The sequence below is a fragment of the Cyprinodon tularosa genome, unplaced genomic scaffold, assembly GCF_016077235.1.
Source record: "Cyprinodon tularosa strain WSP-4 unplaced genomic scaffold, ASM1607723v1 ctg940, whole genome shotgun sequence".
Classification (NCBI taxonomy): Eukaryota; Metazoa; Chordata; class Actinopteri; order Cyprinodontiformes; family Cyprinodontidae; genus Cyprinodon; species Cyprinodon tularosa.
In genome coordinates this window covers 131,901-147,046 of record NW_024039719.1, presented here as the reverse complement: position 1 = coordinate 147,046, position 15,146 = coordinate 131,901, and the positions used below count along the sequence as shown (strand labels likewise).

General features: G+C 38.7%; 1 protein-coding gene across 1 annotated transcript in view; it reads left to right on the top strand.

The window, feature by feature from the left end:
* Positions 1 to 8,086: 8,086 nt before the first annotated feature.
* LOC119776608 (DENN domain-containing protein 2D-like) overlaps positions 8,087 to 15,146 on the top strand; it is a 62,975-nt gene continuing 55,915 nt past the window's right edge. Inside the window, exons 1-2 of the mRNA XM_038275104.1 lie at positions 8,087 to 8,319; positions 15,031 to 15,097. Of these exons, the coding sequence (XP_038131032.1) occupies positions 8,290 to 8,319; positions 15,031 to 15,097 (97 nt within the window). The 5' untranslated portion in view covers positions 8,087 to 8,289. The remainder of the gene's footprint in view (positions 8,320 to 15,030; positions 15,098 to 15,146) is intronic.

Sequence of the window (15,146 nt, the reverse complement as noted above, 5' to 3'; positions counted from 1 at the left end):
AGTTTTATTGTACTATTATATCCATTGTCTTTCTATTTAAAAAAGCAAACAGGTCGTCAACTACTCCTAATGAGAGATTCTTTTATCTCTTATCTGAACAAGTTATCTAAAAAAATCTGAGTCTTTAACCAAATGAGGTAATTTAAATTTTACTTAATATGTTTGTTAACAAATAGCCTGATGAAAGCGGGAGCTGGCTGAGAGCTCATCTGTCTGGCTGTGTGTTTCCTGGACGGGGCCGCCTGTGGCGCTGGTTGACAGTGGCTTTTTGTATCTGTGCTTCTTTTTCTATGTCTGCTTCTGTCTCCTTGAACCCCAGTCGTCCTCAGCAGATGGCCGCTCACACTTGCTGACCAGCCTGGTTCTACTTGAGGTTTCTTCCTGATCAAAGGGAGTTTTTCCTCTCCACTGTCGCTACAAGCATGTTTAGTGTGAGGGATTGCCTTTGAGTCAATGAGTCGATGCAATCAACTGATTTTCCTTAGATAGAAAACTTTTAATCAATCTGACTGGATGATCTGGTGAACTGTAAAGTGCCTTGAGATGACGTGTGTTGCGAATTGGCGCTATATGAATAAACTGAATTGAATTGAATTGAAAGTAGGCTGGGACAAATGCTGCGGTTCTCTGTCTTTCTTGGCCCTTCTCTTCCCAAACTATCATGGATATCTGGTGACTGGAGACAGACGAAGGGAAATGCTGCTTTATCCTACATGTGAGCCTGATACAAAATACAGGAAGGCCACTTCCAGGATAAAAAAAAAAAAAAAAACATCACATGGTTTGACCAATAACTGATTTGGGGGGAAATCTTTTCCCCTGAATTCATAAATTCCTAATCACCATGTGTTGGAATAGCTGCCTTTTAAATGTTAAATTTGTAATAGAACAAACTTTTCCTCAAAACAACATAATTCCCTAGTTGATGAAAATGAATTGAACAATGCATTTTTTTTTCTTTCTTTCCACAGCTCAGGGCTCATGCTCACAAATGTTTAAATTCCCCAAATTCTTTGGATTTGCCATATGAGCCTGAGATGAAGGCTATTAAAAACCTTCAGCTTTTTTGGGATCATCTGCAGGATTTTATATGATCATTATCTTAAGATATCCATAAGGCAGCAATCCACTGATACATGTTTGACTTCAAAAGGAACAAAACTCTGATGTGAACCTAATTTAACTCTGCAGACAATTACGTAAGTGAATATTTCCATTTGCAGAGCTTTAATATCTGGAATAGCAGTTTGATGGCACTTTGCCTTTTGGAGCCACATTAGACCCAGTGGGTATGTGATGTCATCCCCTCTGACATCAAAGCTTTGAACGTGACCCAGATAATGGACAAACTCAGAACTGTGTGACTCCTCCTGGCATGATGCAGGATGAAATGCAGTGAATCACATAACTAATCTTCACTCCGTTTTCAATTCTCCGCTCCCTGAAAACACTGTTGCTCTATTTGCTATTGGTTATTTGCCAAGCAGCTCATTTGCAATCTCATCTTCTTACAACATGTGGACACATGATGTCCATATTACAACGTTGCTTGTTTTATTTCGCTGATTAGATATTAGCTAAATAACCAGAGATCAGTAGAGAACATTTGTCTCCCAGACTTTTAAAACCACAGTTACTGCTCTGTACAAAGGGGTTTTAAAGCAGCAGGTAGAGAAAATGCTGATAAAAATAAATGATGGCAGAATATAAAAATAATAAAAGAAGGAGCTGGAGCTTTAGTAAAGAAAATCTAATACTGGCTGCACAGTTTGTTTCTCCATTGCTTTGCAGCAAAGAGATTTGAAAAGGTCTTAAATTGTCTTTAATAATTCGGGGGGGGGGGGGGGGGGGGGGGAGAATCTTAGGAAAAAAACACATTTGATCTCAAAACCTTTGTCTTTTGCATAGGTATTACATTCTTTCTGTTTTCTAAATAATATACATAACTTCCAACAATATTGGAATAACATTGACTCCATAGCTTCCCATAGAAAGGTTAATTTCCTATTGTACCGCGAGATGGCGATATTCTCCAACAGTGAAATGCCTTATACCCCTGTAACCTTATATGTACTTACAGTATAACCGCTACCATGCTTTTATATTTCTGTGATAGTGTCTTAATAACCAGACTGCAAAGAGACAATCCAGACTCAGACCAAAGCCTCCTACAAGCTTCAGGTGTCCAGAGAGTAAAAATGCTGCAGGATTTATTTTAGCATGAAATGAAAGTGTTATGGAAATATCCTTCAGACAGGACAAAAGCTTAGATGAAAAGGAACACCTGCCCTAACACTTTATCAGTATAGGTGGTTTATGCTTGAGACATAAATGTGAAGTTATCGTGACTGTCTTGGTCTTAGAGCGGTGACCAACACAAAACAGGCTTTTTCCACACTATGCTAATACCTGTGGGTCACAGGAATCCATGGAGGGAGCAGCAGGCCTCTGTTGCCAGGAAGAGACACAATGATTTTAATAAGGGTAATGTGTCTCACAGGGTGTCATATCCACAGAGGGTGGAAGAAACATTAACAACAACAAAAAGAGACAGCTGTCACTCAAACAAGTGTTGTTTAGGTTTTCTTGAGACTAAGACATAATTTCATCCTCTCTAGTTCAAATCTTAAATACTAAAATACTGAATAAAATGAAGATAGTTCACAGAAAAAAATGTCTAAAAACAATTTCAGGATTATATCAGAATGCTTGGTGGCAGAAGACCAGGAGAAATCCTACTTGGCATACATTAAATTTCCATGCTGCATTGGTGATAATACTAAGATAATGAATACAATTAAGAAAAGAATATTACTAACATAGTTTCAACATTAGTGAGACAGTTTTTGTTTGTGAATAGCCAGGTTAGTTTTATCTTCTAAAACAGCAAATTTAGTATTTTGATCATTTCTGGATTACATTTTTTCCTTTTTCTAAATTCTCATTCACGTAGCATGTTCTTTGCTTTGAGCAACAATCGAACAAAATTGACTCCAAAGTTTCCACAAAAAGGATAATTTCTTATTGTACCGCTAGATGGCGGAATTCTCCACCAATGAAAAGCCTTATATTGTGCTACCATGCCTTGTTATTTCTGTGATGGTGTCTTAAATATCAGACTGCAAACAGACAGCTTTAACTCAGACCAAAGCCTCCTACAAGTTTCAGGTTTCCAGAGTAATGCTTCAGTCTGGTAATTGGATTTATTTTAGGATCAAAACAATCCTTTATTTATTTATGGAAATAACCTTCAAACAGGACAAAATCCTTCAGTATCATTGAGAATGATCCTACAGAGGGTTTGCATATTTTTTGTCATCCTGTACGATCACACAGTGTAAATCTACAAGGGTCATGTGTTTTCTTTGCGGGCTCTTAAAATGAATCATCATTTTTCAGTGTACCCAGGCTCTCGCTGCACACTGTTGCATACTGCATACTACAGCTCATGGCTTGGGGCTGTGCTTTACTCTTAAATACTTGGGATGGTAGAACCTGTCCAAGCACTGTCCATGCTGCTCTATCCTCTGAGCCGAACTCAACATGTTCTGACCTGCTTGGGCAACTATGTTGAGTTTTTTCTAACCTTCTGCAACTTGCCAACTGGCAGGAACACACCCTGTTGCTCAGCAACAACCACTCGTTTGCATAAGTTTCTTCATTCTGCTTAGAGATCTTATTTAAAATAACCCAAACAGGCTAACATTTCATATCCTGCACAAAGTACATCATTATTTTTTATTATCTCCACTCGTCAATTTAAGCCTATTAAATATTTTCCCAAACAAAAAGGGCCACAGACTCTAGACATTCTGTAGGCACACCAACTTAGAACTTAAAAAGTTCAGCAAAGGCGCTACAGAAAAACAGTTCACAAAACCAAGTGCTACATGATCCCCAGGATGTTGTGGCAACAGCAGCTGCAGGACACAGAGGTGTTAGATTACTTGTTCAGATAGGAGATAAAAGTCTCTCATTAGGGTTTGCTCTCATATGAATGGTAGGACAATTATAATACTGAATAACAGTTTAGAACAAACTGTGCTAACAGGATAGTTAACAGGTTGCTTCTTGACCCAGTAAAGAGATAAAAAAAATACTATTTGCTATTTGCTCTTAAAATCAAATTAAATACAACTCTGCAGTAACTTAAAAAAATCAGTAGCTGAAGATACTCAGCTTTTGTTTAAAAAAAATCTTAATTCAAAATCTTTCAGTCATACGTAAAACATAAACCTACAAGTTTTAAAATCCGTAACGTACAGTAAGTGAATTTATAGTTTTGTTTTTTAAAACATAAGTAAAACAATTGAAACAATAAAAACATTCACAAACAAATATTGTGTCACCACATCCTGGTTTATTTTTTGCTGCTGACCAGCTGGTGAGCATTGTGTGAGTTATCTCTTACAGTGTGTCCTGCTGGGTGGTAATGATTGAAACAGGAGCACCACAAGGAACTGGCCTGTTTCTGATCCTGTTTGCTCTGACTGCCACCTGCGGCTCTGTTGACTCTAAGATGCTGAGGCGTAGATGTGAAGTGGACATGAGTCAAAGAAAACAGGTGGAACCGGCAGAATCTGTGACCTGGCAGGTACAGAACGAGGAAAAAAAAAACGGCTCCTTAATGAACTGAGCTGCTGAGCAGGGCTCCTGTGAAAGGTATTCTGGAGGATCTTTGCGGATTTTGAAAAGAACAGCCCCCCCACTTTAAAAAGAAAATGCACATGCAAAACCCAGTACCCACTTTTTAAGAGGGAACATCTATTATACGGGTGCACAGTCCCATTTCTCCTCGTGCACGCTCTGTCTAAAAGTTACTGTTTGAAACGCTCATACATGCTTTCTTTCAAGAAGATTTACAATCTTTCATTTTGTCAAACTCACAACTAGTAAGTAAAAATGGGGCCGAGCACATAGACATATTACATAAACAATCACCAGAATGATTGACAATTAGGAGGACCACTTATTTAGATGATCCACCAGGAAAAAGAACAACCTCCACTAAACCTCACCACAGATTTTTAGACAGTCTTATTAGAAAAACAAAAATCCTATTATATTTGTTCGATGCTTCTAGCATAGTTAGATTTAAGGATTGTACATTAAAAAATTTAAAATTTAAAGGTGTCAGGATTTGGTTATGGATTGTTCTCCCAAAAGCAGAGGCACAAAGGCAGAGGTGAATTTTCTGGTGATTTAATGAAGGTTCATTGAAAACAGAGGCAGGTAATCCAAAAAGAAAACAAAGTCAAAACTAACAGGAAACCAGGAGTCCAAAAATCAAAACAAGGAAACAAGTCAAAACAAACCAGAAACCATGGAGACATCAGGGGGATTATTATCAGAAGGTGGAAGGCTAACGAGCAGATTAGGAGCAGGTGTGAGTAGAGCAGAAACAAGAAAGGGGCAAGGGAAAAAAGGAGAACTCAAGAGGGCAGCAGAGGGCAGCAAATAAAAACCTGAGAACTGAAAATAACCAGAAAGAACAAATAAGAAATAAACCACTAAGACTATAAAACATGGAGTAAAGCAAAACTGAACACTCAAAAAAACAAACATAACAGAACCAAGACTAAGACAGAAACTAAGAAGAAAAAAAACAAGGAACACAATAATATAAGAATTAAACCATAAAAAGCTAGAAAACAAGGAGCAAAGTGTTGGGATCTGGAGGTCTGTCCACTTTCTCCACCAGAGGGCGTACTAGATCTCCTGGAGCCGGAGCTGATTGGTACCACCTGTCGCTTCTCTGCTCATCAGGAGACCTGTATTTAAGGAGGCAGAGGACGTCTCTCCAGGGCCAGAGTGTTTGCCAGTTACGGTTAGCAAGCCTGAGCCAACCTGCCTGTCTGAATCTCTGACTCCCTGAAAACCTGAACCTGATCTGATTTCTCCTTTCTGCTTCCCAGGTTGTACCTGCCTGAAACCAGAAACCCTGAAGAGTTTCTCTGTTGGAAATCTGTCTGTCTGATCTCTGAAGAACCCTGGAGAATCATTCCTGTCAAAGACCTGCCTGCCCGCTCTCAGAAGAATCTGGAAGGGAAACTCTAATCTGTGATCTGCAAACACACAAACCAAGCTCTGCCTCCGACAAGCCCTCAGCCTGCCGACAGCCTCTGGACCCTCAAGGTTCCCCCCCTCAGCCGCTAAGCTCTAACTCCAGAACAGGTACTGTCCTGCTCACTCACATCCTGCAAATTACCTGGACATCCACTAACTCCACTGTCCCCCTCTGCAGTGAACCCACTCGTGACCAGTCCTGGATCTGATTAACCCCTGGATCTGTTTATTCCTTGTACAGAAATATTCCAATAAACTTTTGAACTTTTCTCCTGCTTCAGTGTTTTCTGCATGTGGGTTAGGAACCTTAAGCCAAACATGACACAAAGAAAAACTGAACATCCAAAAGAAAAACACATAACAAAACCAGAACTCTAACAGAAGGCATTTTTGAGTTTGCTTTGTAATATTGCCTATGATAATCTTCATTATTTAATTGTTGTTACCACAGCCACAATCCGATCTCACATCTCAGTAAATAGAAATCTTTTAATTCAAATGTATTTAGTTTATGCCTATAGAGCAAATTAAGAACACACCTTCTTAAGGCACGTCAGGGTCAATTCAATCCTCCACACAGATTGATAAAACATTTTCTATATAAGGAATGCCAGCAGATTGCATAGGATCATTGACTTTATTCAACATCAATGATGACACTCTGATACTTTGAGGTTTGAATAAAATTAACCTTTACTCATGCATTGTTTTACATTACATGCATTACTCTACAAGTACAAGGACAATTTAATAGAAAGGCCCATGAAATATGTAAGCATATAAGGACCGAAAGATGTGGTTCACCACTTTGATTGTAGCTATGGTCAAAGAGCTTTCTAACACCTGACTGATTATGACGGGAAGATATTTAAAAGAGTAATAAAAAAAAAACCTTCAGATATTCCCAGGACTTCCAGGACAACTTGGAAATTGATCTATAGATGATACCACCTTTCAGAAAAGGAAGAATGAATGTCTCTGTAAACTCTCATATTTTAGGAAATGGTTTAACAACGAAACCAGGAGCAAAGCTTTGGAAAAAAATTTGTTAAAACCTCTTGGACACTAGGCCTGTTTTCGAGAAATATGCGTGAAAATAACATGCCCAAAATGAATTGAATATATTTCAAGAACTACAGAGTTTATTTTTCTTGTTTTGGTATCAAAATAAAGGCAAGACCCCAGAGAATATGTTACAGGTCTAAAAACCATCTTGGGGTGAGTGCTGAGGACCCAAATTTGGGTCCTCATGTTATGAAAAGGTTAAAATGTTTTACTTGTATCAAGAATTTCTAAACTGGTATCAAGATTTTCTAAACTGGACCCATTAGTAGGGGTTGAGCTGAAAGACAAGCCATAGATGCAAAAAGAAAAAGCAATGAATGAATTAAAGGTCTGAAAGAAAATCACCAAACATGAAAGCTCATTTAATAAATGCATAAACCAAACTGAAAGAAGATGTGCTCCCAGTATTAGTGGCGTTAAACACAAAGGACTATTGTGAATATCAAGCAGAGCGTTTTAAACTGGTTTCAGGTTGATTAACCACAGTGTTTCACTGTAAGTTAAACTTTGTATAAATAAAATAAAATAGGCTGATAAATAGTAGAAGTAATCATATTCAGTAGGGTGTGTGTGTTTTGTTTCTCACAGCCCGCTTCTGCATTTGGCTCTGTTAATGTCCACTGAAGGGAGGATCAACTTCACTTTTTCTGTCATGAAACAGAAAACCACAGACCTTTGTAGCATCATCATACCTCTCTGATGTTCCAAGCTGGCTCACCTGGCGGCATAAACTAAATGGTTCCTCTGAAAGGTTGCACCGTCCCTCCCCAGACTTGTTTCAGTGCAAACAAAGAAACTTCAAACTGAATAAGCAATATTGTTTATTATTAAACTTTTTGGCCAAACCCGATTGAGAAGCTGCTGAACAGGTTTGCTCCTCACAATGCTTTCTCACAACACGCCCATGCAACGACACTGTGTTTTGGTTTAACATTAAAAGAGGAAATCCCAGCATCAGAGTGAAGTCCACCAACCGCGCATTTCATCAGCTGCACTTCCTCATGCGTGTGCACTTGCCTCTTCATTACTGTTTGACACTGCACAGCATATTCTGTGCATTTCTTTGCATGTTGGTTGGTGAGTAGATACAACCAGACTCATGCCAAGGGTCTAACATTGTCACTGGATCCAGTGGACACATCTACCTCCCCAGGACAAATGGACAAGACTTCAGGGAAAGGACAGGTGGTGAGTATTCTCTCACACAGGTCATAGTGTTTAAGGTTACAGGCTGTTCCATTATCTCTCTGTGATCAACTTGCAGCTTAACTGCCTTAAGGAAGTCTATGTGAGTTCTCATAATGACAAACCATTTATGCTGTAGACTTAGCATGATCGAAAACACCTCTTCACTTCTAACATTTCCTGCCAATGTCACATGACACGAGGAATACAGAACTTTGATCGTGACAACTTTTACTTCCTGTGGTAAGAATTACAAGAGCAAACCATTTTACTGCTGAGATTATTGCAGAGGAGCTTCGCTTTTCTACCCTATGTGTAAAGATATGGCATCCTGGAATGGTGTACAAGTTCTTATTCCTGCTCAGATCTACTGCCTTAAAAAATCCTCTTCTAATAAACTTCATGGTTTTAATCGTAGATCTGGTTTCCATAGAAACGTCTACTCAATCCTGTGCACAGCAGTGCTGATAACTTTATCTATACTATGACTCCATAATGCACTCTACTGGCTGTAAGAAAAAACATGTCTCTGCTGATCTTCAGAATAGTAAAGATCAGCAAGCTACAGTAGCCTGCTAATATGATGACGCTGTAATTTCTGGTACTAGAGACTACATGTAATGAGGTGACTGTATTTGGATTTACAAATCAGAGAACATACAGTCCTGAAACACTTCATTCATTTCACCTTAAGGAGACGTTTGAAGTATGCCCTCTCTGTGTGCTTTAGAAGAAAAGTTGAATAACAACCTTCCATGTGCCCACGACTTTCAAATCTTTGGAATTAAATAATGATAAAAAGTTGGGCTGAAATAATTAGTCGTGATTGATCGATTATTGAAATAAACTGAATTGTTAATTGGAGTGTAGAGACTTTAAAAAATGCCTTTAGGTGACAGAAACCCACTCAGAGCAGTAATTATACCAAGATTTTACAAAAAAAAAATTTCATCTGTAAATACGCTCTATCCATAACTCCTGAAGTGGAGAAGATTTAGCTCCCCTTGGTTTACTTTTGTGAAAAGTCTTCTTTAAGGAACATTTGGCTATCTAATTATTAATAAAAAAAAAATCAACAGATTGATGGATTAGCAAAATAATCATTAATTGTTGCCCTAATTAAAAAATAGGAAAACAAACCCTAAAAAAAATCTGAAATAATTTGCTCTGAATTACCTGCTTTGAATAAAAGATGAAAAAGAAAAACTGTGATATAGAAGTCCTGTTTATTTAATTGATTCCTAGATAAAACTGGTCCTTCCTCTTGTTTGTCTATTTGGATGCTAATTTTAAGTCAAATCAGGAAGCTGTTAGAAATAGATTATCTTTATTCTGTGGCATGAAAAGGAAAATATTACTGATAAAATTCATGTTCTTTTTTTATTGAAATTACACAAAGTTGTGACATTATCTATTTTAGTAAAGAACGTTGATTTGGAGTTTATTTACACCAACGAATGCTGCTCCTTGCCCATAGCTTCAGACAGCTACTGAAAATCAAAAGAAACAGAAATGTGTTCAGAAAGAATAGAAAAAATATCTATAAATCCTTTGTAAACCCAGTGGCTCCTTCCCGCCTTGGTTCATGTTTTTAGCTCTTCCTCCAGGTTTTCAGACACAGAATAAACCTTCCCATTAATGATTGTTCAGAAATTACTTGGATATCAGTGTCAGGTGGTCATGAGGTTAACTGTGACTCTACATGAGAAAAACTTAAACATATAGTGTCACCACTTTGCATATATCTGCAAAAAGACTCAAACTGCCTCCAATAGATAAAACAGAATCAATTACTATTCCATGTAATCAGCTGGGTTTCCTTAGACAGGAAACTTTTAAACAACATGTCTGATTTAACTGAATTCTATCTGAAAACTTTTCTGAGATGACACATGTTAATAGATGCTTTATAAATAAATTGAATCAAATATAATCCAAGCTAAAGACAGTACTTAATTGGAGACTACCAGAACATCTCTGTTAAAGTCAACAGGAAACTTAAATCACGCTGTAAAAGATTCAAACAAGGAGGATATTTGGTTGATTGTCCACAATGACAAAAAGAGGTTTTGCAAAAATCAAGGTGAAGCTTTCCAAATTCCATCCATCCATCCATTTTCTGACACGCTTTATCCTGAGTGGGGGTGCGAGGGGTGCTGGTGCCTATCTCCAGCTGTCTATGGGGGAGAGGCGGGGTCCACCCTGTACAGGTCGCCAGTCCATCGCAGGCTTTCCAACTTCAGAGCACTAAAAGTTCATCCACAGTGGTGGCAGCAGGATGGTGCCGGGAGCTTTTTTCTGTTGATGTTATAGCGTAGAAAAGAACAGCAAAGAAAAGGAATGGCCTTTATTTTCCCTGAGTGGGAAAATGTAGGAATACCATCTATTAACAACATAGAAACGGAGGCATTAAAACTGCTCCTGTTGCTGCAGGTCTTCCAGCAGCAGCATATAAGCAAGTGTTTGAAAATGCACAGTACTCTTCAACAAAGATTCTTCAAAAACAGAAACACTCCCTGCATTCACGCAGAAATATGTGTGTTAGGGAGGAAGGATGTGCAACAACTTTCATTGGTGCACCTAAGATGCCGTCTGTCATTAAAGAAAAAAAAATCACTCAAATCTTGTTAAATATTAACAGCTTCCACATAACCTGCTGCTGTAAGACAATGATCCAAAACAAACAGTCAATGGTTTTGGAATAAATGCAGCTTCTTAGCATTAAAGCTTCTGGAGTGAAATGTTTTGAGTTGAACTGTTAAGGATATGCAGATTCCAGTTTAAGTCTGTCCCTGACATAAAACCAACTAGATGAATAAATAAACAATTGTCATCAAGTACCAAGTAAAAAATATGTGCGATTTGAGCACTGATTCCTGAAAGACATTTGACCAAATTTCATTTTAACTCAGTGTGGATTACAGAAAAGCCACAATAATCTATTTTGTACGTGCAGTTCCCTGTATCTGTACGTCACATGGTCACAAATCATGAAAATGATTAAACCAAAGATTGATTTGATATTGACTCCTTCATTGGTGTAATGGAAATCTGTTGACTGTATGTAAAGCATAATTGTTACTCAGCAATAAAAGGGTTGTAAAAGACTTTAGGCATACACTGTCATGAACGAGGACAGATGGACCCAGTATTCAAGGAGAGACAGTCAGTAGGAAAGTTCAAAACGTTTATTAAATAAAACAAAACAAAAGCGGAGCTGTGGCTCGCGGACACTGCAGGCGGGGGGGGGGGCGGGGCACCGCCCAATCTCAGACACTCTAGGGGAGAAACACAGGTAAGTGACCACTATCATCTGACTGAAGATGATGTTCTTAGTGAGTCACTTACCTGGTTTAGCACTTCAGTCCATACCCCTTGAGGGGTGCAATCCAGCCGATGGGCTGACAGCTGACGCAACTCGCGTCACCCAGAGTGTCCCCAGTGCTGCAGCTCTGGAGGAGTTGGGGGAAGCCGATCCTGATCAGGGATGCAGATCAGGCAGGAATAGACAGAAAAGGTTTCAGATCAGGCAGGAACAGAACAGGTAGCAGGATCCAGGCTTCCAGGCTTTAACAGAGCTCTGGGACAGGAGGGTTCAGAGTCTGACTGGGACCAGAAGCATGACCAGGTGGTCACGCACAGGAGCAAACAGGATCAGGTGCAGACAGGCAGGCTCAGTGGAAGAGGATAGCCAGGACAGGACGTGGAACCGGAACTTGAAGCAGGACTTTAAACGGGTCTCCTCCCTGGAGCCAGGGTTACTGAATAAAAACTGAACCTCCCCCCATAATGAGCCAAAAACCCAGAGGACTCCGTGGGGGAGGAACAGTGGACGATCAGGAGACGAGACAAACACTAAAACCCTCTTTCCACTGGCTGCTAGGATCCAGGACATGAACCATGACATAAAAATGACAGGCTAACAGAAAGACACGTAATGATCTGGCACTGAATGCTCAGGCTGAAATGAATATAAACCAGAGGAAACAGGTGAGAGGAATAAATTATAATTGAGGCAGGGAGGGAAAACAGGTGAAAGGAATTACTAATTAAGGAGGAGCAAACAGGCCAGATCATGACATACACTCTGGAAACAACAATGTAGTTTGTAGATTTAAATACTGTTTTTGTCATGACTTAAAAAAGAAGAACCTAGTATTCAGGCAAGACAGACAGCGCGACAATTCGAAAAAACTTTATTGAAAAAGGCAGATCTGCAGTGGCTAGGGTGTCTAAGGCATTAACCTCTGCAGGAGAGAGAAACAGGTTAGTGACCACGATAATCTGATGGAGGATGATGACGACGGTTCAGTCCATCACCAGAGAACGAGGTAGGATCCACCCGGTGGGCTGCCAAAAAGATGCGGCGGATGCCCAGAATGTCACAGATGCTGTAGCCCCGGAGAACATGGAGGAATCGGTAGCCAGGTCAGGCAAACAGATCAGATGGGAACGTGCAGGCTCAGTGTTTGAGAGGCAGAACAGGTCAGGATGAGAAATCAGAAACACTAAGAAACGCAAAAAACACACTTACCTCTGAGATCATACAGCAACATGCAGGTTCAGTGTTTGAGAGGCAGAACAGGTCAGGATCAGGAGATCAGAAACACTACGGAACACTAAAAATGCTCTCACCATTGACACGAGGGAACTAGAATAATCTCCCCCTGATAACTAGATGCAAACACCTTAAATAGAGGCAGGAGCAGGTGGATCAGATGATCAGTGATTACAAACAGTCAAAGTTAGACAGGTGAATGAAATTTATAATTAAGTAGTCATCTGCGTTAAGATCATGACAGTTTTATTAACTTCAAATACAGATTTTCTTCAGTTATTTGTAAGCTAACCCTGACATACTTTGGCTTACTTTTACAAAAAGCAATAAATAACCCGAATATCTCTTAAAAAGCTGTAGAAATCCACAGAGGCTGCTTGACCACTAGAGGTGGCACGCTTATACCAGCCCTCCTTTTCACCATCTCTTTTGTAAGAAATTCACAGTTTCCTCTTTCATCACAAGCTAAATTAAAATTCATGGTTTGATTCCTTGGATTTGCAGCCTGAACTGTTGTTTCACTTGATATTTTTCTTTTCATTAAAAGTTTTTGCAAAGGTCTTTTTTAAACACTGTTTTTCTTCAAAGAACAATATTAGTTTTAGAGCCTTTAGCTTCAATGCTGTATTAAATTAATTAGTCATCTTATACTTGTTAATTTAATTTGCAGATATAGCATAATATTAATTGTCTGGGTCTAATAGTTTGTTTCTCTTTTTTCATTTATTTATTATTATCATTGTGCTTCTGTGGTCTAATGGGTATGTCCAAATACACAGCAGACCAAGTTTAAAAATTTAATAAAAACTGAAAGGGATCAATGAGTTCTCATTAATATGTTTGAAATAAAGAAATGAAAAAGAAGAAATTAAGGATCATATTTTACAGTTGCCTTTTATATCTCTGCTTCTTTTTCTATCTCTGCTTCTGTCTCCTTGAACCCCAGTCAGCCTCAGCAGATGGCCGCTCACACTGAGCCTGCTTCTGCTGGAGGTTTCTTCCTGTTAAAAGGGAGTTTTTCCTCCCCACTGTCGCTACAAGCATGCTTTGTGTGAGAGATTGCCTTCAAGTCAATGAATCGATGATATCAACTGATTTTCCTTAAATAGAAAATTTTAATTCAATTTGACAGTGTGATCTGGTGAATTGTAAAGTGCCTTGAGATTACTTGTTGTCAATTGGTGCAATAGAAATAAAATGAATTGAAATGAATTACTGTCAGTGCAGCCGTCTCTCTTGGACCTTCAGCTCAGGTTGCTGACTTCTATCTCCTCTGCTCATGCTTACATCCCAGCTCCTTAGTCATTTATTCAAAACAAAGAAGAAAAACAAAACTCATCACTTCCTGCAAAGGGAGAATTTTCCCAGGGAGACCCAACAATGCATTAAACAGAAACTATTTATGCTTTAAATAAGGCGGATAAGAAATAAAGGCAGGACAAAAAAATATAAAACTTTAATTACAATGATTTAGTATCACAGACACTTTGCTTTCACTCGTCATGATGCATTCCACTCCTACAGCAGTGGTTGATATTACTGGAGAGATTTCCCAAAGGACAGGGACATGTCCTGTCATTTCTGTCCTATAAATAGAGAGCGTGTCTTCCAGAACCAATGAGCCTTATTCACAATGACAAGCCCTGAGCGGACGATCTGCTTTGGGAATCCTTTTAAGAGCGAAAGCTGCTGCTGAGAAGCACAAAGCTTTCCTCATGCATTAAAAGAATTTGTCAAAGTTATGAACAAAAATATAAGCCAAAAGAAGGTTTCATAAAACACTGTAGTTTTTAATTCTCTGATTAAAACAGTCATAAAGGTCTACATATGAATTGTTGACCTAAATACTTCCTACTAAGCTAAAGAAATCCTGTTTATCCAGCTATTCTTGGAGATGTTCCAGTATAAATGACTAACCATACTGGTGGCAGTATTCCAAGTCAAAATCAGTCACAAAAACCCTATAAACCATGAAACAATCGGTAAATACCAAGCAAAGATTTGTTTAATCTGCTCATATTGTTTATGTTATGTGTGTGATGATTTTTAAACTGTGTTAAAACATTAGAAATCTGTTATTTATCTTCTCAATGAACCGATTTTAACAGCTTGTTTATTTTTTTAAAATCTAATTTTCCTTTTTTAATTTGTCTTAGGAAAATGAACAGATTATTTCTCCCAACACACGAAGGACTTTTCGTTTCTCATCTCTTCGTATCAAAAGTAAGACAGTCGATCATACCAGGGAATAATCATGTGGATCTGATCTTCT